This window comes from Pinus tabuliformis, chromosome 7 (assembly GCF_031772625.1).
Source record: "Pinus tabuliformis cultivar Carrire ecotype Pingquan chromosome 7, CPIR1, whole genome shotgun sequence".
Taxonomy (NCBI): Eukaryota; Viridiplantae; Streptophyta; class Pinopsida; order Pinales; family Pinaceae; genus Pinus; species Pinus tabuliformis.
In genome coordinates this window covers 658,881,960-658,907,700 of record NC_142293.1, presented here as the reverse complement: position 1 = coordinate 658,907,700, position 25,741 = coordinate 658,881,960, and the positions used below count along the sequence as shown (strand labels likewise).

The following is a 25,741-nucleotide window of genomic DNA, read 5'->3' as shown; positions in this document are numbered from 1 at the left end:
GCTAATATCATTAAGTTGTTCAATGCATTTCCCCTCACCATATGATCCTAGAATAAACCTTCGGATGTCAACAATTTCTTCCAACACTTCAAAAGCAGGCTCTGGCATGTATGATTTCTTAATATATTCAATTAGTGATGGCAAGCTCCCAACTTCCTTCCTCCTCAATGTGACTGAAAAACGACTGAACATCTGATCAATATGGTCATGAGTGTGCCCAACAAGAAGGAAACCAACCTTTACCTTTTGAAAAATTCTCAATTCAACAAGCATGTTCAGATATCCAAAAAAAACCTGATTTTTGTTTTCACGGGAAGTGTTGTCCAACTCTAGATACAAAACTTCAGGAAGATTACAGACCAATGAGAAATCACATCATGAATTATGGTTATGGTCAGATTTGCATCATTATGAATATTTGGAGCTATGAAGTACACCCTTGGTAACATTTTCCCATTGAAGACCATACAACCGACCAAGTGAAACTGAATAAAATTTTCCTCTTGTAAATTTTTGGGTGTGCGAACAAAATGTGGTAAAAATGTTTTCTTCTAGTCCATACCATCAATTATCAAACCCAAATATTTATTCGGATTATCATAACACTTCTTTCGAAGCTTGTACAACTTCTTCCTTTCATTTGTTTGTTTTTCGCGATGCTCCTGAAGTTCTTTGACAATTAAATCTACACAACATAAAAGAAATTCATTAAGAAATATGTTTTCATAGTTGATGACTATAAAATTTTAAAAGTAAAAGTTATGAACGCTTACCTCTTTCTAAGCCTTCGCATTTGTCCCTTTTTGATTTAAGAGAAGCACATGTACTGCAAATCCCCATCCTTGTCTTCTTAGGAGTACAGACATTATTGAATTCTTTCTTCCATATCTTCACAAAATATTGATATGTAATAAATTGGCCATGTCCCTTAGCACTTTCTGAATATTCTTTGTTTAAGTTATAGATTTCGCATCTTGAAAAATTATCTGGAATATGTATTGTCTCTCTATTTGGCATACACTCTCCATGCTTTGAAAAGAAATCTTTCATCCATGACACTGCAGTATTTGATAATGGCCCAAACTATCTTTTATGGCATACTTATGAATAAAATGTGGAATCCTTTTCCAAATTTTCTTGAATTCTCGAGAGACGAAAATTCCCAATTGAATAAAACATTTTGAAAGCTTTTCTACACAATAATAAATTCCTAATGTGATAATCATACCCTGACAATGTAGATTGCATGCAGCCAACTAAATATGAGTTTTGCATGCTTTTATTCATTGGCAAATATCTCTTCCTGCTTTCTAATGCAAATGTGAAATCCATATGTTTCAAGCAATTTTTTTGGCAACATTCACTTGAAATGAGAGCACTGATAGAACTTCTTCTCATCAGATATTCTACTCTATCCCTTGTATAACTAGAATAGCTTGCATTGATATGAAAAGGTCTGCTCCTACTCCTCGATACAATATTTCTTGGCAACATCTCCATCATTGGATCATCATTTTTATAAGGATTTTCATCATCATTAAGAGGAATGTTATCCACACTATGATCAACTCTGATTTTCAAATATTGACTTAGAGGATACCCTTCATCTTCCCCTTCTTGAGTGCTACTGTCATAGTCCTTAGAATTCGAACTAAATGGAAAATCTGACTCGATGTTTAATGGATATTCTTCCTCATGTAAATTGTCAGTGCTACTCTCATAGTCCATAGAATTAGGACTACGTTGAAAATGTGGCTGTTTACTTATTGAAGATGCTACATCCTGTCCTTTGTCACTGCTACCTTTATACTCATTAGAATTAGGACTAACTGCATCATCCTATTCTTCATCATTGCTGCTCTCATAGTCCTTAGAATCAAGACTAAGAGGACATTGTGATACTCCAATCTTTTGAAAATCATCATCTCGCGCTTCATCACTGCTGCTCTCATAGTCCTTAGAATCAGGACTAAGAGGACATTGTGATACTCCAATATTTTGAAAATCATCATCCCATGCTTCATCACTGCTGCTCTCATAGTCCTTAGAATTAGGACTAACTGGACACCATGACACTCCATACTTTTGAAATTCATCATCATGCTCTTCATCACTGCTGCTCTCATAGTCCTTACAATTAGGACTAAGTGGACACTTTGACACTCCATTCTTTTGAAATTCATTATCACACTCATCATCACTACTGCTCTCATAGTCCTTAGCATTAGGACTAAGTGGACACTTTGACACTCCATTCTTTTGAAATTCATTATCACACTCTTCATCACTACTACTCTCATAGTCCTTAGAATTAGGACTAAGTGGACACTTTGACACTCCATTTTTTTGAAATTCATTATCACACTTTTCATCACTGCTGCTTTCATAGTCCTTAGAATTAGGACTAAGTGGACACCATGACACTCCATTCTTTTGAAATTCACCATCATGCACGTCAAAATTGTTGCTCTCATAGTCCTCAGAATTAGGACTAAGTGGACAGCATGACACTCCATTCTTTTGAACTTCACCATCACGCTCTTCAAAACTGCTACTCTCATAGTCCTTAGAATTAGGACTAAGTGGACATCGTGACACTCCATTCTTTTGAACTTCACCATCATGCTCTTCATCACCGCTGCTTTCATAGTCCTTAGAATTAGGACTAAGTGGAATCTGTGACTCTTTATTAATTTGAAATTCTCCATCCTCTCTTTCATCAGTGATGCTCTCATAGTCTTTAGAATCGGGAAGAATTGACTTTCTATTCATAGTGGAAGAATTCCCGCTATATTCATCAATATGAATAAAGTTGTTACGCGATGAAGATGTTGATGGTGTATAAATCAAAACTTCGCCATCAGAACAATCCATCCCTTTCAAATAGGAGATGTTGAATGATACAAATGGAGTCTCCTAAGAATATTATATAGCTTAAAGAATGAAATATTCCCTCCAAAATTATTCCCTCCAAAAAGTTTCGCGAAAATATTTCCCTCCAAAAGTTTTCGCAAAAATATTTCCCTCCAAAAGTTTGTTAGATTTATTTACCTTTATTATTTTATTCTACAATTGATTGAAAAATGTAAACTAAATTTTTTTATGAAATAAATCACTAAAATTAAAATTGTAAACTACAACTTGTACATTAATTATTCTAATAGTTAAAGTATATAATATTTACTAAACAACTAATTTTTTTTTTAATTTTTATAATGTATTCTAAAACAAATTAATCCCACATTCAATCCGTTGTAAAACAATTCTACAATATTCACTCTATAATATTTTAAAACAAATTATCCCACATTAATCGTACGGAAAAACATCTTCGTAATTTCACTTATAAATTAAATTTCATTATCACTATTACTCACCTCACATCCAAGTTTTCTGAAGTTCGTTGAAAGACTCGTGAATTTGTGGAGCAGCTATATTGCTATCAACAACATATTCAACGAAGAATTATCGTAATTGAAATGTAAGTTCAATTTTTTTCTTCAAAATTTTCATATTAAATTAATTTAATGAAGAAGTTTTTTTTTTTTAAATTAATAATTTTTCCAAGCCAAAATAACAATTATGTCAATCTTGAGCATGGTAGGCCCGATCAAACTCAATCGCCCAATAACCGTGGGTAGGTCGTCATCGTGCCCCCCATGTCCCTTCCCAATCTCCTTCAACCCATGCGCCCTCCCCCCCTCACCTCTCAGCCTCCCCCCAACCCATTACCGACCTTTCCCCCTCACCCATGCCCTCTTCCCCCTCCTACCCAACCCATGCGCCCCCTCAACCTCTAACCCAGCCCCCCACTACACCCCACACACATGCGGTCCCGCCTACCCAACTACCCTACCCATGCGCCCCCCTCTAACTCCCATTCCCCTCCCCACCCAACTCCCCTACCCATGCGCCAGCCCTTGCCACCCCCCAACTCCCCCACCCATGCGCCCCCTTCCCCAACTCTCCCTTCCCTACCCCCCAACTCTCCTCCCCATAGGCCCACCCCCTAACTCCCATTCCCTTCCCCCCTCCTTTCCTTAACCCCCCCGGCCCCATGGGCCCCACCCCCTAACTCCTCCCCCCCCCCCTGTTTCCTTCCCCGCACCCCTCGCCCTTCCCCTTCCCCCCACTACAACAAAACCAGCGATTTGCGCCAGATTTTGCGCCAGATTTTAGTGCATTTTTTTTGTAATTGTGATGAGCAACCTGGCGCTAAATCTGGCTCTATTGTACAATTTTTAAAGCGTCCTTTTTTGCACCTGATTTTGCATCCTTTTTCACGCTAGATTTTGCATCATTTTTTACACCAAACTATGCATCATTTTTTGCGTCAAATTTTGAACCAAGATTTGCATCTTATTTTATGACAGGTTTTGCTTCTAGTTTTGTGTCATTTTTTGCATCTATTTTTCATTCTCTTTTGCTTCCTATTTTGTGTCATTCTTTGCTTCCATTTTTGCACCATCATTTGCATCAAGTTTACACCGTATTTTGAATCCAATTTAACGTCTTTTTATGCATCCATTTTGTGTCAGTTTTTGCATCTAGTCTTACGTCAGGTTTTGTATCTAGTCTTACACTAGTTTTTGCTTCTATTTTTGCACCAGCTTTGGTGCCTATCTTTGCACCATGTGTTGAATTTGATTTAGCACCAAATTTTGCATCCATTTTTGTGCCCATTTTTGCATCTTTTTTTGGACCATTTTTTACATCCACATTTACGTTTGATTTGTCTCCATTTTTCCCATCTCATTTTGCACCATATTTTGCATCATTTGTTTCATCCAATTTTGCATCATTTTTAACACCATCTCTTGCATCTAATGTTACATCATTTTGAGCATCCAAATTTGCATTTATATTTGCATCTTATGTTGAGTCATGTGTTTTGTCCACCTTTGCATCTTATTTTGTGTCTAATGGTACATTCAATTTAGAGCCATTTTTTACGTCTACTTTTGTATTTGTTTTTGCACCAAGTTTTGCATCCAATTTTAAGCTATTTTATGCCCCTTTTTGCACCATTTTTTTGTGTCTACTTGTGTTGAATGTTGCACCATTATTTACACCGACTTTTTCATCCAATTTTGCATTTTTTTGGTGTCTAGTTTTACATCGTTTTGACCATCCAAATTTGCATCTTTTTTTTGCCTCATTTTGTGTCCACATTTGGATATAATTTTGTGTCTGAGTTCGAGCCTAAATTTGCATGTGATTAGGAATCATTTTTTACATCCAATATGGCATCCTTGGTTTCACCTTTTTTCAACCCCATTTTGCATCTTATTTTATGTCTTTTCTTACATCTTTTTTTTTCCTTGTTTGCACCCAAGTTTGCATCCCAAATTTACACCATTACTTGCATCATCATTTGTCATATTAATTTGTAACGTTTTTTGCTTCTTTTTAACGCTCAACTTTGCATCTTATTTTACATCTAGTTGTTGTCTTTTTTTGCATCTAATTTGGTGCCCATTTATGTGTCCTTGTTTTTTCCCAATTTGATATCCTTTTGTATGCCATGTTTTGTTCCCTTCTTTGTGTCAACTATTGCACAATTTTTCATTTCTAATTTAAAACACTTTGTATGTCAATTGTTTGCATTTTGTATTAATTCCTAGTTTAACATCCAATTTTACTTTCAATTTTGCATCCATGGTTACATCCGCATTTGACTTCTTATATAGAGTATATTTTTCTTTACATATATGACCCCCTTTATAGATTCATAGTGAAATATATGATAGTTTCTAAATATCATTAAAGCAGATATCACAATTCAAAATCATTTGTAAAGAAATTTAAGAGAAATTGACAACATCCATCCAAAAAAATAACAATGTGTCATTAACAATTTTCAAAACATGTATAAAATAGCAACATAATACTAATAAAATCAGTGTTATTTTTAATCAAAACAATTAAAATTCAAATATGATTAACAAATCAAAATATTTCATGAATATCGTTATTCTACGATAAATTAACAACATACATAAATCAAACTCATCGTATGATTACAAAATCAAAATGTCTCATTGATATAGGGTAAATTCACAACACCCATCTAAACATAGCAATGTCATTCTACACAATAATTTCTTCATAAAAAACAATGCATGTGCATGCCTAGCTACCACCACCAAGATCATCCTCATGATCATCTTGACCATCCTCATTACTCTGATCCACATCATCACCAACACCGCAACTATCATCATCATCTCCTCCTTCACCACCATCATCCTCATCCTCATCCTCATCATCTCCTGATATATGTTGAACATAATTTGGATCATCGTCTTGGCAATCATTACCTATAGCATTCTGACAAAAAAAATCAATATTACATGTTAGTATTAATTACATAACACAACGCATGTTTTTGTTATACAATGTTAACCATAAAATGAGGTAAGATATAATATCTAATAGTACTAAAAAATAAAATGAAAATATGGTTTAAAAGTATATTGGAAATCCAACTAAGATTACATACCATAGAGTCCATCCAAACAACAAATTCAACCCATCTCTTTTGCTGCAACACCTCCTTTTCCAAATGATTTGGAGGTCTTCCATATTTTAGTTCCTATCAATCAGTAAATAGGGAGAAATTAGATAACAATGACTTTCTTCTAGTACAAAATTTATTAAAAAAATATCACATGTTTAATATACTTACAAAGGTTGTTATCAGTGCTTTTAAACCTTTCTGGCCACTACGATGAGTGACTTTTGTCTTGGTTAACCTCGCCTTGGATGCCTTGTCCTTAAACATAAACCAATTCAATTTATTTTCACACAAATACATGTCTAAGATACTTATAAGTATTAATACATTCTAAATAATGTTTAATGAAAAATTCAATACCTGAATGCTCTCATTGTTGGCTTTTCTTTGTGCATCCAACTTCTCATATGATTTTACAAGTTCTTTCCATACTTTAAAAGGTATGTCAATAGGTCTTTGTTTCAGTCTTTGATCTTGAGGCATTTTTTTAATTTTTCTTGTTTGGGTAAAAATTTTGGTTAAAAAAAACCGAACAAGTAATTCACATCAATGGCATGGGGACTCTATGGATATGTGTAAAAAAATGGCTATAAAGAAAACATCCAAAAAACATATGAGCTCTCCCTTTGATGGTCACTTGGGGCATATGATTGGAAAGGAACAACTCCATTTTCGAAAATCAAGGACAATCCTTTCTCAAAGTCCTTCCTAATATTTGCTCCAAATGTCTTAAAATGAAAAACAAAATTCAAACGTCATCCTTAAACATCTCCCTTAAATATAACGTTGGACCATAAATTCTTCACTTTTATTGTTATCGGCTCTGGAATGATTTTTCTATATGCAATTATATAATGAAATATGTGTGCACTAATGAAAAAACATTGAGTTTCATTTTTCATAATCACAAACAATGAAAAAAGAATCACACGTAACTAGCATCATTTTGGAAATTTTATATTTATTAAAAATCTTTTAACATGTTTTCGTCCCATATCTCATAAAAAGGTGTGAAATTTTTTATATACTCTCCAATAAGCACTACAACAAAACCAGCGATTTGGAGGTTTTACACTAAGTTTTTCAACATCGAACTTACTAAGGCTTGCACCACCGGGGTTATTAGTAAGAATCTCATGAGGTTTGCATAGCCATGATTATTAGAATCAAAATAGTAGGATTTGCACTAAAAAACAGTTCATAGAGCTTTCCTGCTGGGGAGAAAATCACAAGTTCAACTTCTGCAGTGCAAAGCACCGAGAGCTCGTAAGCTTTCTTCAGCAATCCACCTACGTTTGGAAAATGTAGCCTTCCTGCTGGCGATGTTCTCAATCCTCTTCCTCTGCATCTTTCCCCTCACTATTCTTGTATGTCCTCTTTCGTTTTTCCCTCCAAACAAACCCTCTCAAATTGAGAAAGCAGAACAACTCACTCGATGAGAATCCGAATCCAATTATCGCTTCTAACAATAACCCAATACGATACCAGAAGTGATTACACAAAACCTCATTAACTCTTCATTTGTTTGGAAAAGAGCCAAGCATATACTTCTGACGAGGGTTTCCGTCTCAAGTCTGGCTCGCAGGACGTCGCTTAGTCAATTGCGAGAAAAGTTTTCCACCTGCCTGTCACATTCGGTTTGTCACACTATATATTAAAATAAGGTTGATCATACTAACAATAAGGTTGTATAGTTTAAAAGGAGGGCTCTCCTGACTGCATTTGGTTGGTTTATAGAAAAGATTGCTGGAATGTGTAATGTGAATGCTCTGCTAACTGTTTTTTAAGCATCTGGAAGTATTAAAACCCCCTAGGATAATTAATGTAAGACCTGTTAATTAATGTGTAAAGATGGCTATTGTCCTTGGGCTACCTTAGCTGTTCGTGTTTAGTGATCTGTGGTATTATGACTCCTCAAGTCACTATTAAACCATGAGAACCATGCCCAGGCAAACTAGTGTGACATTGTGGATGAGAACCAAAACTAGACTCCTATAACCCCCTTTTCATCCTTTAAATTGCAGAATTAACTGACTGTTCTAGTAATCATTCTTGAGCACCTGAAGATGTGCACCCTAAATAATTAGGAATAATACCTTGTAACATATGAATAGTCCATCCTGTGCATGTAGGATATGCACATGAGGTCCAATAAAATCACTAACCAGAATACCAGGTGTTATTAAAGCCTCTACAGGTTGATATATATGAATGTTACAATGTGCAGGAGTATGATTCAATTCCATACGAAAATACAAAACATCTGATAGGATTTCCTTATACCTCATAGGCAAACAACCATTGTCCCTTCTATAGATGAGCAGAATAAGTGCTTGGTTCTCTACACTAAATAAAGACAAAGTATAGTACTTATTGCTGACAAAATAGGATTTAAATCGCGGTTCAATTGCTTGACATTCAGCTGGTCACAGAATTGAAGAGTGCATAATCATAAGTGATGTTGCGAGCCTCATTGCTCAAAGTCTAAGGGTCTTGCGAGCCATAATCACAGCCATGTATGGCATATCTTGTAATTATGGCATTTTATGAGGTCAATTCTTGTGAAGACATTTCAGTTTATAATAAATTTTGAACCTCAACAGAGTTTTGGCAAGACCTGGCTGAGCTAGGACATCAACAACACAGCTGATATGAATGACATAATCTAGCCTCAAGAGGGAGCCTCTTTTGTTTCATCACTCTAACAATCTATGAAGTGGTGGAAAGCATAACAACTTCCCCTTGAATATGACACCTAAACTGAGTACAAATCCTAAATGATGCAGCCCTTGGTGCATGTCTCTCAAAGTATCGATATTTCAAATGTTGAAAGCTCTTGTGCCCATTTGATATGCATTCGATTGCAGTTCCCCTGAAGAAAGAATCTTATAAAGGTGAGGCCATGGCCAATATGTTAGCCATATCCATTGGAGTTGCCATTGCTTGACAAATTTAGTGTGATCAGTCCCACCATGATTCACATGGGCTTCTACTCAACACTGGCTGTTGCTATTGTAAGAGTCTTCAAGCTCGTTGAACCCATAGTATTGATAAGTGTATTCTTTGGGTCTCTGGTTTTCAAATTCTGCCTATGTTTTCCTCTCAGTATCATTATTTCAAACGCTGAAAGCTCTAATTCCCATTGCTGTGTATTTGATTGTGGTTTCCCTGAAGAAAGAAGCTTATAAAGGTGAGCCCAAGGCCAATATGTTGGCCATATCCATTGGAGTTACTATTTCAGCTTATGGGGAGGCCAAGATGAATGCATGGGAGGTGATTCTCCAGTTAAGTGCAGTTGCATGTGAGACTACCCAATTGGTTCTCATACAAATTCCACGAACATCAAAAGGGATTAAGTTGAATCCCATCACATCTTTGTTGCTCCTTGTTGCCTTGTTTTTCTCAGCACCCCCTGGGCCTTAGTAGAATACCCATTTCTCATAATCAGGGTCTCTTCCTTTGATTTGGATTACATGACATTTCTGCTTGTGCCTTGGCTCTTAATCTTGCAGTGTTTCTTCTGATAGGAAAGACTTCAGCCTTGACTATGAATGTTGCTGGTCTTGTCAAGGACTGGCTGCTCATAACATAATCTTTGTCTGTAATAAATGAAAAGGTTACAGTCATAAACTTGAGTGGGTGTGGACTGGCTTTTCTGGCTGTCTGTTACTATAATCATTTGAAACTTCAAGCTCTCAAGTCCAATGACAACCAACCAAAGTACCTCAGCAGTGCAGCTGATGCCAATGATGAAGGAGAAGGTTTGATAATGACGAGTGGGAGATTCTCAATCAGAGATTCAGAACGAGTAGAGAAAAATCAAACTCAAGCTTCAGGATTAGGTATTTAGATCATTAATATTGTCTTGTGCTAGAGATTACTGTTCTTGGATTGGCTCCTCTATGCTCAGATCTATTTACAGGGAACAGGCCAGTCATTCACAGTGAAGAAGATAATGACAAGATTAGTGTATAATGATGGATAGGATGGTGCCATGGTGCCAACCTAAATCTCAAGTAAGGAGACATCTGTTCATCAATTTGTCAAGAAGCATGGCCTACAATTCAATTGCTCTAAGCCTATCACTTCTTCCACCTGTCAAATAAATTGTTTCCTGTTTGTTTAGTTGACTATGGTTCTAATAAATATACTAGTGTTTGATGTAAAAAGACAAAACAAAACAAAAAATATGGAAAGTACCCAAGTACAAATTACATGCCAACCTGCTCAACAAAGAGAGAGGGGTCAGAATAGTATATCTATTTGTGAAGTTATAATCACGATGCAATCATTTCAAAAAATCACTGATATAATGAAAATACTAACTAAACATAGAATCTAGTCGTAATTCAATTTTGAGTGAGGAATCAACAATTTTCCCGAGAGGCAACCCATATAAAGAACGAGAAAAGGTTTTGGTGTGATATTGGTGGAGAGAGAACATGGCTAGGTACATGATTATACTAATCACAAAGAACAGATGCTGAATTTTTATGTTAAGAGTAACACCTTATTATGGTGGAAGACTTTATTACTGCAGCTTGGGTTAGATATTCCTTTGGTAAACTAGGTAATTATTGAGTAGCAAGTTCAAAAACGTTACCTCTCAAAAGGGCTTACAGAAAGTTAATTGAATGAAGTTAATGCACCCAGTAGACAGAGCCATAGGAGATTGTGAATCTAGATTCACGGGGCTATTGAGATCTCTCACTCGAACATAGAAACGTTTAAAAATATATAAATTTGTATATGGATTGAAAGTTTTTGAGAAAGTTTTCATATACTAATGCCTCGCACCTTGCATTAGGTTCAAGGAGCATGTGTTGCCGAGGAGGCTTTGGGTGGAGGTCATCACAGATCACCTTGATGGCCAATTATTTGAGGGCCTAAGAAAAGTCATTTAGCAGCTGTAGATTTTGGATCATGTATAGGGAATAGGGAGGCACCAAGAACACATGTTCTAGGAGTTTATAGATAATACATAGGAAGGCAGGGACCATCTCTTAAAGCCTACAACATGCAGCAGGGGGCTACATGCCCACAACATGCACAACAAAGCAATGCGTCCACATTTACCGAAATGAAGAAATATGAACAACCTACTACAGAGGAATGTTAGATGTGTGGAGGGACATATTTTTAGAGATATTGCCCATAGGTGTACAGAGGGACAAAATTTGAGCAGAATTGGACAACGGGGAGACATATGAACAGAGCGTATAGGATTCAGTCATCTTAGACAGTCAACTTTGATTATTCCAAATCTGCTCAACCTCTCAGAAGGTTGCAAAAACGAATTTGCATTTTATGACAATCTGCCATACTTTGTAACCATTATTCTATTTGTGATACATTTATCTATAAGCTGGGTCATGTCAGTCAATTTTCAAGTTTTCATGGATGAGTTCAAATAAAATCTCTCATAAGCCTAAGTTTTGGTTGCAATCCGAACCTAGCAGTCAGACAAATCTGTGTCAGATATTCACTCTCCTGCTTGTAGGCCGTGCGTTACTCCAAAGTTATCTTCCATCCATATAGAGTGTATGCAGAGTCCATTACGGATACCGTCAACTACAGCAGTCCAACATATAAAGAAACTTTTGATAATGACTATAAAATTCAAATCATAAATGATAAAACTATCAAAATTAAATTTCACATGCAATTTTTCCGAAATTGGATGTTGTCAAATTTAAAATGAGTTTTTGCATCGGTATCAACCCCCAAAACAAGAACCTTCCTTGCAGCAAAGAATACCCACTCACTTTTATAACAGGAACTAAAGACTACAGATATGAAAAACTTTAATAACTGAAAACAGCTTTCGACGGCCCTTAAATGAAACCATCTCTACAATTCTAAAAATATGGAGCAAAAATTCTTTTAAAGCAAAATCCCACTCACAAAACCATATATACTGCTACTACGGCAAACAATTGCATGGAGAGTATGGAATGCATAAACGACATCAAATTTGCAGTATAACTGAATCTATTTTTCCGAAATTCATAAGAAATGAAAAATACAATGGGATCTTGTTAAGGACATAGCAGCAATGCTTTCTATGAACAATATCTGCTAGTTCAAACCTAAAGAAATCTGCACATAACAAAACTCCACTAAGAACAGATCTGAATCAGGGACTTTAACACCTTGACTTGTACTGGCAAGCACACCAGGTTCACTCTTCCATGAATAACGGTAAACCCACCACAGTCAAGCTTTTCCCTTTCAAGATAGCTAAATTAAGGAACATGAAAAAACCATTTCACTAATTAAACAAGAAAGGATGATCTGGAACTTTTTCCCAATTACCAGTTCTACCATAACAGAAACACTGAGCATGCATAAACCCATTTGCTGGCCAATAAGAAATTACAGGCGGTACCTACTCAGATTTTCCAAGACATCACCTGATATAATTAAAAAAGGATGCGGGTCCATTTATTTGAGCTCGTCTTTTTTTTTAACAGAAACAACTCATTCTTTTTGGAAGGAACGGATCAATCTCCTAGGACGTGTCGCCCAGGGGATTACCACGTATATGTGAGAGGATGTAAGAAACAACACACTTGGACTCGAACCTAGGCCAGTGGAGAGGTAAACTCTCACCGATTTACCAGGTAAACTCTCACCGAGGTAAACAGAACGCAAGGGCAAAACACCCCGCGGGGAGATGAATTATTTTACCAATTTTTGCTCAAGAAAAGCAATGCCATTAAATTGTCTTCAATTCTTGTCATATCAGCTAACACCATAAACTGATAGAAAAAGGGTGCATATACACATTGTTTTACAGCCCTCGAGTTTCCTTATAAACCGAATAAGCACGATTCAACCCTAATTTTTTTTCCCAAAATTCACACGAACATAATTTAGAAAGGAAAAGAAGGAAACCCTTAGATGGTTGTTTTTTCTCCTTTTCTTCTTAAAATTGACAGAGATAAAACAATTAAAGAAAAATAAAACGCAAGGGAAAAATGAATCCCACTGTGGGATGAATTATTTCACAAGTTTTCTAAACAATGGCAATTTCAATTAATCGTCTGTCTCTTATTTTCCGTCACTTCTTTGAACCAGAAAACTGCATAAATTGATCGAAAAAAAAAGAAGATATAAAGTCATTTTTTCTCCCCTCGCGTTTTATTCGAATCCATAGAAATTCTATTCTACCATAATGTTTACCCCCATATTCACATAAACCCACCAGAAACAAAAATAGAGAAACCTTACGATGATTTTTTTGTCCATAGAAACCCAATTCAACCCTGATGTCTTTTCCCAGATTCAAATAACCCCAATTGATAAAGAAAAAAGAGAAACCCTAAGATGGTCTTTTTACGTCGTAAGGCGTTCCCTCTGAGATCAACTCCCCTCTCTGCTTACCTGTCATCTTGTAAGCCACACGATTATATGTTAGACGATTGCAACAATTTCAGCCGTTGATCGTTGATTCAAAAGGGTTGCCCAAACGGTTTGGGCGTTTCATTTGGCATCGAATAGTTTCATCTTCTCGAAATATCAGGGGTTTGAGATAGGCGTACCGGATACGAGGCGTACTGTGTTTTGAAAAATTTTCTCCGTTAATTATTTTCTCTGAGTCTGAGTACTTGTAGCAGAAGGCATGAATTCTCAAGGAAAGGGTTCGCTGGAATCGGTGGATTATGCATTCCTTGGTAGGATATTAGATTGGGCTGGGCTTTTCACGCAGGCAGGAATTCATAATCGGCGCTGCAAGCGGTGGATTATGCATTCCTCGGCAGGACATTAAATTGGGGACGATGTGTTATCTGGGCAAAATGCTTCAGATCCAGGGAAGACACCCAATTCTGAGCCAGGTGATATAGTATTACCAATGTTATCAGACACCAGTGATAATTTGAAGTCCTCTAGTGCTGTGCAGACAGAAATTGCCATGGGAGAGCAGTCTGGGGGTGCAGAGAATAATAATTTGGTAGTTGATCAGTCTGGGGGTGCACAGAATATTAATTTGGTAGTTGATCAGCGTGGGGGTGCAGAGAATATTAATTTGGTGGTTGATCAGTCTGGGGGAGCAGAGAATATTAATTTGGTAGTTGATGGTCTTTCCAGGGATGACAGTTGTCCCTCTAGGCCTGATGGTTCAATTGTGTCTGCTTCATGGGAAGAGGAGGAAGGTTCCAAAGGTAGAGAAGTGCTGGTAGAGCAGGGATTGGAAGCTTATGTAGCCGTACATAGTTCTCCTTCAAGCTTCACCAATGATATGGACTCTCCTTCCTTACAAGGGGAATCAATTAGTGTTTATGCTGTTAGAGATCTTGCACCTGAACACAGTGGTATAGGGAATTCACTTTCTGAATTGGGAAAAGATGAAGATAGCATGCCATACAGAGATCCTAAATTGCAAGAGCAAGTACACGCTCTGGAGAGCACCGATGTTGAGCTTGCAATTCTTGAGTTTGATAATGCAAATGAATTAGAACAGGTAAATCTAAATTTTTCTGAAGGCTCTTAAGAGAGCCAAAAAGCTCATTTGGAGGACAAAGTTGCTGCAGGGGATGAAATAAACTCGTTTGCTGTTTTGATTTTCTTATATATTGGGCACTGAGGATGTCTTTATTCATTTATAAGCTCACCTTGTTTTGGTTAGGGTTTTGCAGGAAGTCAGGTCTCCAGTTCTGGACTTGAAAAATGATGAACATGGAGAGCTACGGGGAGCTGGACAGTGTAGTGAGGATATACCTGTTGCATTTTTAAAAAATTGCAGTTCACAGCCTTCTCATGTTGATACCCTACATCACTTCAAAGGTGACAAGAACAGGAATATGAGCATGGACGAGTCCTTTGTGGATGCGCTTGACCATCTGACGGAAAGTAGAAGTGCAAGTCTGGAAGAGTCTAGTTTTCTTCTGAAGGGTAATTTTCTTGAGAAGGAAGGTCAGTTATCAAAACTTTATGCATGCGGTGAAGAAGCTGAAAAACCCGCTTCACTACTTGTAGAACAAGAGCAATTGAGACAGATGGCTCATGACTTGGAACAGGAGAAATTAGAAATGGCAAATACCTCGGATGACTTGAGATCCCAGCTGCAAAGCAAAACCCTGGAAATTACACAGCAGAATCTTCATGATTCCATTGAACAGAAAGGTACACTTGCAGTTGCCAGTGATTCTGAGACAAAAGTGACTTACATTGAAGACTTGGAAAAAGCAACTGGTTTGTTGGAAGAGAAACCCCAGATATCTCAAACAGATGGGGAACATTTGACAAAGAATGGGAATCAATGTCCACTTGATTTTAAGACTCTGCGACAGAAATTAGAGGATCTTGAAGCAGAGAAAGCAGCCGCTTTTTCTAAAATCAAGGAAGCTGAACAAAATGTACGAGTGGAATCAGTGGGTGAAATCAAAGAAGGTAAGGCTTGTCTTGAAGTTGAAGTTGAAAGATTTATCAAGAGAGCCAAGGACAGAGAAGAAAATTATATTGAAATGTTAGAAAAACTCAGAACTCAAGAACAAAGTCTCAACGATGAAAATCACAATCTTTTAACGAAGCTTGATGAGCATGCAAAGAATATGGCAAAGGCAGAACAAGAAAATCAGCTTGTAAGAAATGAATTGGCTGAAATGAGACCTGTTCTAGATGAAGCTATTAAAGCTAAAGAACAGATTACAAGAGATTTGAATGTTATAAGCTGGAGACATGTTCTACAATGGTTGAAAAAGAACAACTTGAGACAGAAGCTATGAGAACAAGGCAGCTGACTGATGAACTTAATGGTCAAATATCTCAACTTAGTGATGAAATGCATGAAATAAAGGCTGAAAAGGTTAAAGCGATGAATGATCTTGATGAATTCAAGGTCTTGGTCAAAAAATTAGAAAATGAGAGAGCAGAGCTATCTGAATATCTTCATGTAGTGAGAGCTGAGCTGGAGCAAATGAAAAAAGAAGCTGATTTCCACCAAAAACATGAAGAAGAAAGGAATCGATTCTCTGAGGAGAATGCCAAACTTTCTGCAGAGCTATATGATTGCAAGGAATATTTATCAAGGAGGCAAGATGAAAAATCAGAACGTGATAAGCAATTGAGAGATATGGTACTTGAGCTTCATAAAGCTACATCAGAAAATATGAATTTTGCAAGCAATGTGTGCAAGCATAGACATATGTTAACAGAGGTAGAGGGTGAATGCTTTCTACCTATCCCTGAGGCAAGATGCGACTCAGCTTTGTTGCAGAGTCAAACAGAACCATTGCATGGAGAGTATACTGACCAAGAAACATCATTGGGTGTTCAGAAAACTGATTGTCAAAATTCAACAGTTCATAAGGCAGAAAACATTGAGGAAACCATTCAACCATCTAAATCTATTAATGAATCAGAAATTTCAAATATTGATTTGCAGCTTGCTACTGCTGTGAGTTTTACAGTAAAACAGCTTGCAAAATGTACAATCTTGCAGGTAATATTTGAATTCCATAGTTTAGAGATTTCAGAAATGCAGAATTCATTTGAAAAACTAAGGAGTTTCTGTGATGCAGGGGGAGAGAGATTCAGCTATACAACAACTTGCTATTATCCATGATCAGCTTAGAAAGTTGGTCCAGCAGCAAGAGAGGATGACTGAGCATAGTGAAGAGCTAGTTGATCGTCTGCGGCATGCAGAGTCCAGTGAAGTTGGAGAAGAAAACATGCAATCTTTTGTGGCATTGGACATCCTGGTCGCTGACTGTAGCAAGTTCATGAAACATTTGCAGAAAGCATTGGATGAAAGATCACAGTTTGAACCCACTATAAGAGAACTTGAGTCTGTTTTGTTTTCAAAGGACCAAGATATTCAAGATATGAATGTTAAGTTAGTTGAGCTATCTCAGAAATGTGCCCAACTTGAAGAGATTAGTGGTAAGTGCACAGTACTGGATGAAAAATGCACTGAAATGGCTTTTCAAGCAGCCCAAAATGCAAATGAAAGAGATTCCTTACATTTGGAGGTAGATGCCCTTAGAAAATCTCTTTCAGAAAAGGAAACATTAATGAAAGCTTCTTCAGAATTTTATTCTGACTTGAAACACCAGTTTGACACTACCATAGAGGAGTTAATAGCTGCCATTGAGGAAGTCATTCAAGATGAGACTTTGGCATCTGTTCCTTGCTCGGAGAGAATGTCTTATCTGGAGACAAGCCTCCTTTTTCTTATTGAGGAGTATAAGGTAGCTTTTTCACAAGTGAACCTGGTTCATAAATGCTTACTTGAGCTTGCTTCTAATTATGGAAACTTGTTGGAAAAAAAACCGACACTTTAAGGAACTGAAGGACCGTTTATGTAAATTTGACGAGAATCTTAAAGAAATGAGCATGGATAACAGCAAAATGAGAACTGAGCTTGAGCAGACAGAAAGCAAATTGTCATCAGTGAGAGAAAAGCTTAGTCTGGCCATCGCTAAAGGAAAAGGATTGGTTCAGGAACGCAATACACTAAGACAATCATTAGTGGACAAGTCCAATGAGCTAGAAAAATGTTTGCAGGAATTGCAGAAGAAAAATGATACATTGCATGAAACTGAAATGAAAGCTTCTAAGCGTGTTAAAGCACTGGAATTAGAGCTAGAAGATATTCAGAATTCTGCAAGTGCTTTTCGGGAATCAGTTTCTAACAAGGACTCACTTCTTCAGAAAATTGAAAATGTCTTTGGGGAGATGAATTTGCCAGAGGCAATCCACTCCAAAGAAATAATTGATAAAGTTGAGTGGCTTGCAAAATCATCTCTTGGAGTAAATAACACTATGTCTGAAACAAGTGTGGATGATGACAAAACTGGGAAGAGTCATCTTGAAGATCTAAAAGAAGAGTACGAGGAACTACAAAATAAATACCGTAGTGTAGTTGAGCAGTCAGATATACTGGAGAAGACTTTGTTGGAAAGGAACCATCTTATTCAAAGATGGGAACAAATCCTTGAGAATGTTGATATGCCAACATCTATGCGAAATACTGATCCAGAATTTCGGATTGAATGGCTCAGCAGAGCACTAACGCAGGCCCAACAAGATGCAGCTTGTTTTAAGCATGAAATTGAGAATGCTCAAAGAATTGCTGACTTATCTGCCTTTGAAGTGGAGGACTCGAAGAGGAGAATAGAAAGCCTAGAGGAAAATCTCTTGAAAGTAAACTATGAAAAATAGGAATATGTGAAAAGCCTCGAGGAGCTTAATTCTAAATTTGAATCTCTAAACGAGCAAGCAGTTCAAGATGCATCCCGGAAAGAGAGTTTATGCAATGATCTTGTTGATCAACCTATGAGTGAGTCCCCTGTGGAATCAAGCATTGCTGATAGGAATTTAATTGCAGAAGACTGTATGAAGAGACTATTGGATATGGTTATTGAAACATTGAAAGATCAAGATCTACAGCAGTTATCTTTATTCTGCAATAATGGGGAGCATCTCGAAGGATGTATCAAGAAACTCATAGAAAAGCTAAATGAATTATCTGAAGAAGTTGAAAAGCTCAAGGAAAGTGGTGATGCAAAGATGATGGAGCTTCAGGGTCTTCAGGCTGCAATGACCACAAAAACTACAGAACTTGAGGAAATGACTAAAAAGCAAGAAGAAGTCTATTTAGCAGTGGCATCACATAGAGTAGAGATAGAAAGTCATATTGTCCCCCTTCCTTTACCTTCACCTTCAACTACGCAATTTCAATCCAAATATGAGGGGTCTAGACAAGTTCAATTCCTTTTCGTAGCCACTTTAACCCCCAAATACAACCCCCAAATACGCGACATGGCTTCCTCAAATTAAAACTCAAATACATCGACCCTTGCTTTCAAAAAAGCCCATAAAACCTATTCACATTTGAATAGTCTTCCACACACTATGCCTTACGGCGTTTTCTTTGCAACATTAGGTGCAAATGCTAGTTTTAAACCTGCTATTCTTCTTAAAATTCATACAGATCAAACTGAAAAATTAGAAATTAAGCAAATTTGCGTACATGGAAAACCCCTCAGACATTGGCAACAGCCGGGGTAGGGCCGCCGAGGAAGGAGAGAAATCCAGGAACGGGCTCCTCTTCGTCCAAAAAGAGATCTTCAGGAACCCTAAACGCGCCATGTGCGCACACCATCGCTACCCCGATCATCAACGCCGAAATGAGCACAGCCCCGACGCTCGTCATAAAGACGATAACAATCGTAAGGACTGTCAGGATTCCCAGCACCTCCCGGTCGCTATAGGTTCTATCGAGCAGAACCAGGGGCTCCCTCCTCAACAGATAAAGGAAGATCCAGCCCCCTAGGAGAGCAACGAGGAGGAAAAACGAGATAGGGTTGGACAAAAGGCTGAAAGCGAGAACGCCAGAGAGCAGGAGGAGGTAATTCACGCGGAAGTATGTCCAGTTCTTGCGGACCCTGGTGACCGCTTCTGCCATGGATGCGGGCTTTGCCAGGGAGTTGCGGTCTACGAGCTCCGGCCATGGCCTCCTTTGGGAAAGGGCGTTGTTGGTACCTTCTAAGAGCCCAGAGAAGAAAACACGAGCGGCGGTCGGCGTCGTTGGCAACGTCGTTATTGTAGGCACCGTGTCTGCAGATGACGATGTTGGAAGAGGGCTATAAGCAGCTGCCATTTTCTGGTTCTGGTCTGTATTAGAGTCTGTAAGCAGGGAACTACGTGGAAAAGATCGCAGCAGCGCAGGAGCAGAGGCCTTCTGAATCAAAATGTATTATCGGTGTGGAATGGCAACACCAGCCTCATAACAATGAATATGAATAGCCCTCTAATTTGACGTTTTCGTATTGATTTGTTGAGACTAATTTTTTCATCTTTGGTTTTCACATTGCCCAACGGTGTGTCCTTCAACATTTATGATTTTTATATGTTTAGTTAGTATATATTATGTTGATATATTAGTTAATTATGTAGTCGTAAGAGTGGATGGTTGACTTTTGTGTGGGAAGGAAAACTGAAAAATGGTTTTATGAATTAAAATATCAATATATTAATAAATATAAAAATGGTTGATTATAGTTATTTTCTTTCATTTGCATTTGTTAATGGGATTGTGTTAGGTGGTGGGTGGTGTTAGGTGATGGGTGATGTATGTTAGAAGAAATAATATAATTGTGATAATTAATAATTAATGTGGTTATATAAATTAAATGGTTGATAAATTCTGGTATGTGTAATAATTTTAGTTCATTGTACTTGGTGTATGTGAATACAACTATGTAAATTTTGAATATATGTAAATTATGTGAAAATAAACTCATGACTACCTTGACTGCGCTAACATGCAGTGAAGTTTGGAATGGGCAGATTGGGGAAGGACATCACCCATATTGTCCCCCTTCCTCATGGAATGTGGCTGAGACAGGACATCACCCATATTGTCCCCCTTCCTCAAGGAATGTGGCTGAGACAGGATGATAGCCTTAAGGGAAAACAAAAAGATGACTAGACAACAAGTTGAAGAGTGTGGAAGAGTAGTCGAAGTGTGTGGAAGAGGCACATAATAATGGGTACAGAAGCTTGCTGCACAAAGAACATGCAGAATGCTAGAGACTGTGAAACAAGGGAGTCTTGGGAGAAGACACTAGAGAAGAAATTTGTGTCAAGTTGTTGGTGAGAAGATAACATGTGTAAAGATGGGTGCGATTGAACCCAATGCTTTGTGAATTAGGAATACATTTCTTGTGACCGCATGAAGGCCATTGAACCATGTGTTTAAGCTTGGAGGGCCAGTGGGAACTCATTGGAGGAATTGGGTCACTATGGTGCTTGCCATGAGGTTGATAAACCACCTGGACATTGGATTATGGACCCCTACGATTCTTGCCATGAATATGCAACTGATAAACCACCAAAAGCAGTGGATTTCGCCTCTTGGAACTGAGATATAACCCATTTAGCCTTAGGTGAAGTCATGTGTTTTAACCCAAAGAGCAAGTGAATCACTATGGTGGTTACTGCTAGAAAGTGATTGATAAACCACCTAGACAGTGGACTCCTCATCATGGTTATGTGATTAAGCCTTGGGTGTGAATTTCCTTGAATACACATCCCCTCGAACTTTAGATCTGGTTCGAAGGGGCGGGTGGTTAGCTACAATAAAGGCTACAGTGTGACTAGCCTATGGTTGGATGGAGAGTTGAAGTCCCTCCTTCAGTTTCCAACCATATTGAAACACATAGATAAGTGTAACATGTTTGTGTATATTGTCTTATGGACTATGATGACTTTTGTTTTGAAGCAATATCTTGTGTGTTTGTAAATGTGATAATTCCCTGGCTGTGAAGTTCGTTGATATGTTCATGAGTGGAATAACATTTGCAAAATTATGGTTTCGATACTTACTTGGGCTATGTTATTTATTATTATGTTCATGATGAAAGTGTAGTTATGTGTTTATGTATACGTAAATGTACCCTAAGAACATGTTGATGAACATATAGTTCAGACCACTCATGCACTGGTTATTTAGTGTGAATCGAGAGTTGGGCTTTAGGCCTTGGGTTATATTACACATTAAGGCCTTGAGTAGTTAGGCTAGGTGAGGTAGCAATCATCCTACTTTATAAGCCCACTACATCCACGTCATTAGGACGGGTAGGTAGTGTGAGAACTGAACTTCATCCCTATGCTAGTGAGCCCGAGACTAAGTGGGCACTGGTGGAACCACATCCCAACAAAACCATGCCGCATGAACTGGCGCCGACCATCACCCATCAGTTGTCGTTTATGTCCTCAATAAACCAATCAAATCAACACAATAACCAACGCAATTTAGTGTAGACAAAAGAGTTGAGTGTGGGGCCTAGGTGGAACTAAGAGCGTTGGGAGAGTTGTTTGCCATCCACTGCTCATCACTTGTTGTTGAGTTCTTTGTAACCTACAACATAGTGAGAGCATCAATGGAGGCATGGCTGACCCGATCAAAGTTCCAAAGTGGAACCTTGAGTCCACCTTTACCGCTCGCCTCCTGCCACCCTTCTTCTTGGTTGACACCGAGCACCGTGGGTAGAAATAACTTGTAACGATATGACGTGGGCCTGATGGTGGGACTCACCAAGATGTCTTGTCAAAGTTATGCAAAGGCCATAGTTTATATGTTTTCATGGCCTCTTGTGATAGGATGAGCTTTAATCAAGTGTAACTATTGATCTAGGAATATGATTAAGGTAAAATTGGTATTGTCGGAAAGCTCTCAACAAGCTAAATGCAATGGTGATATCGAAAGTTAATTCCATAGACTTACAATAATTAGAGTTTTCTCTAACCCCATCTTCGTAATGGACCCTGGGGATCGGGTTGACGATAAGTAACACCCCCCTCAGCTGGTTGGGAACCTTTAAGGGGGTGGAAGGGAGGTAGTTACATAGTGGTATCAGGGTCCAAGTCCAACACTTGGACTAGATGGGCCTTGAAAGATAAAGTTAGAAGCTTTGTTAAGAGTTACAGAGTGGATCATAAAAGAGCAATCACTAAACCCGAAGAGGCTCACACACACCCACACAATAAAAAAAATTGACTTGATAATTTAATTGTTACATGGTACATGTGTGTTAATGATGACTTTGCATTTGATGTGATTGTTGGTTTGACAGGTTGATTAAATGTTATTTTGATTCCTAATATGCATATTGTTATGGGATTTAAAATTTTAGCTAGTTTCATATCAACATGCCTATTACAGATATGCTGAGGTGATCAGTAAATTGAGTTGATTTATTTTTTATTGGCTAACATTCATGTGTGTGCAAACACACACACACACAGAATAATATGAAAATTCTAGCAAGGATAAAGAAATGAGCAGCAGAATGGTAGAATACAACATGCCCAAATCCTATCATCATTAGGAAGAGGAATCGGTGGGAAAGAGGTTGAAGAAAAATTCCCCTAACTAGATGGAGACCCTCAGGAGTTTGAGAGATGGATTGAGAAGCTACAAAGCAAATAATGAGAATATTGTTTGAGCATAAGAAAGACATATGATACTCGTTCTCGAGCTCTATACATATTATACTCGTCTAGACATATGATACTCGCATCTCTACGTTTCACTTCTTTACTCTCTTCTCTACCGAGATAAAGATCTAGATCTAGTATAACTTAGCCATTCCAATAGCCAATAGTCTTTAGTCCTATTTAGTACCCTTCTAATAGTCCCCTTGGCATAGTAGGTAGATATTGATTCCTTGTCCATGCATGAAGTTCCATAGCAAGAGATTAGACCCACTTCACCATTGACCTTAGCATATGGAAGGAAGGAGGTGTAGATGCTAGTCATAAGGCCAGGAGGTGCCCTTCTAGATAAGCCCATAGCCGATTATAGAGGAATCCCCTGTTTCATCGCAGATTGATGCTTAATATTGAATTTGCCAGAATGTTCCTTGCTCTCGACACGACACTGGTGAATAAGAAGCGGGGGGGCTTGACAAAGCACCCAACCCCTACTTTAGCCCATTGATCGGTGAGGCATCCAACCCTTCACCTTCTCTCTTTGACCCTGCAGCGCTTAACTACGGTACTCTCTCACTTCGCCTAGCTAGGTTGTTCCTAAACTTGACCTTGCCTAGCCGGGTTGTGAGCCTAACAATTGGTTGGTCGGGGGAACACCATCAAATACTAGAATTTCTTAGGTAGGGGTTGTGAGCCCTAGCTTTCTATCTTCTTCTGTGTAATTTGAATAGAACACCATCAAATACCAGAATTATCAATTCCCATTCTCTAAAACTTTTAAATGTGCGGAACTGAGACAGAAATCATTCAATCAAACCACTCGAAATGCATCTGAATGCTGATCCATTAACTTAAAGAACTTCTTCCCAAACTCTGCCATTTTTTAAACAAAATTTTGAGCACAACCTTGTCTAGTCCATTTATAGAGAGCGTTAGTTTATGAAATCTTGCCTGTAAGCCAAAATAGAGTCAAAATTTTCCATTGAAAGCTCAGAATAACTGAACCAGAAATAACCCTTGTGAAATTTGCTGCTTAAAACATTGTTTTGAGCACGGCCTCTTTCTTCAGATTTATTTTAGATAATACGGTAGCTTATTTAATGAAATATTTCCAGAAAGTTGAAATATGGCAAATTTTTCCAATCAAGAACTCTAAATAATTTCATTAGGACAAGGCATAGAGGATTCATGACGGCGACAAGAAAATAATGGCGCTTTGCAATTTTAGCACTCTCTTGCAGAAAAATACCTTTTCTGAAATCGTTTTGACCACGAAGAAACGCAGATGAACTGTTGGAAGTCGTGTAGAGAGAGATCTGGTGGCTCGTGGATCGATTCTGGGGCAATGTTTATGCGATTGCAAACCATGATTGTTCATATGCGAGCATCCATAAAATCATCTCATTAACGCCACATGCAGTGCATTTAAAACTCAAGCAAATTCTCTCATATGCTAAGGAATTTATAACATAGAGGGTAAGAAACCAACATACAGAACAATCCACGCAAGTGAGTCAAACTAGATCAAAAGAGAGAACGACACTTGGAAAACAGAGCACCGCTACCCAACCTAGAAATGACTCTTCAGTTCACCACCGAGTCGAGGTTCTTGCCATGGATCAACCGCCTCCAATTGATCTATGCAATGGGTATTTAATACCTTATTTCATGATATGGTTTCCATTAGCGGTGTCTCGCTTTTATGGATCTTTTTATCCATTTGCGTAGGCTTATCTCATAAAAGCTCACCTTTCTCTCCCATGAGGATTTTCCTCATAGAAGATTGCCTTTCTCTCCCGCACAACTTTTATGTTTTTCTCAATGGATATTTATCTCCAATCCATCCAACTTATCTAGAATTAAATCGAGAAGCTTTACCATGAAAGAATTATCCTTTCCCATTCACCAATGTGATTTGGCAAGAATCTCATCTCTTGGTGTCTCGCTTTTCCAAGTGATTAATTTATTAATAATGTATTTACTTTTTATATTACACATCATACCTAGCTTTTCTCAGCTTAGGTTTGCAAAGTTTGACACACAAGGGAGGGGTGTTACATTTTGGATCCCTCTCTTTCCTTAAGATCCCTCGAACTGCAGCTAGAGTTCTTAGATGACTGTAAGGAGGAAGCCCCTATTGGAAAGGGACAGACAGTTTGAAGGTGTCTATCTTGTTGGTAATTCCTATATCGAAAAGTTGTATTTTCATAGTCCAGGGGTTGGGAATACACAATTCCCATCCACTTGAGCTCAATTTTATCTCGCAAAACTTCATTGGGATCT

General features: G+C 37.9%; 1 protein-coding gene and 1 pseudogene across 9 annotated transcripts; one reads left to right on the top strand and one right to left on the bottom strand.

Annotated features, from left to right (window-relative positions):
* Positions 1-5,924: 5,924 nt before the first annotated feature.
* LOC149249165 (PRA1 family protein B1 pseudogene) lies at positions 5,925-20,337 on the bottom strand (annotated as a pseudogene). 8 transcript variants are annotated; one of them, XR_016266733.1, is made up of 4 exons: positions 19,494-20,337; positions 6,689-6,775; positions 6,503-6,595; positions 5,925-6,330 (listed from the first exon to the last, which is right to left on the bottom strand). The product of XR_016266733.1 is annotated as a PRA1 family protein B1 pseudogene, transcript variant X1 (transcript). The 8 variants fall into 8 exon arrangements; XR_016266735.1 differs by having other exon boundaries at positions 5,925-6,320; XR_016266734.1 differs by lacking the exon at positions 6,689-6,775.
* Positions 13,621-16,281, top strand: LOC149249166 (uncharacterized). The gene is made up of 2 exons (XM_089458640.1): positions 13,621-14,981; positions 15,157-16,281. The coding sequence occupies exons 1-2, from the start codon at positions 14,373-14,375 to the stop codon at positions 16,243-16,245; spliced, it is 1,698 nt and encodes a 565-aa protein (XP_089314766.1). The 5' UTR covers positions 13,621-14,372; the 3' UTR covers positions 16,246-16,281.
* Positions 20,338-25,741: the final 5,404 nt, after the last annotated feature.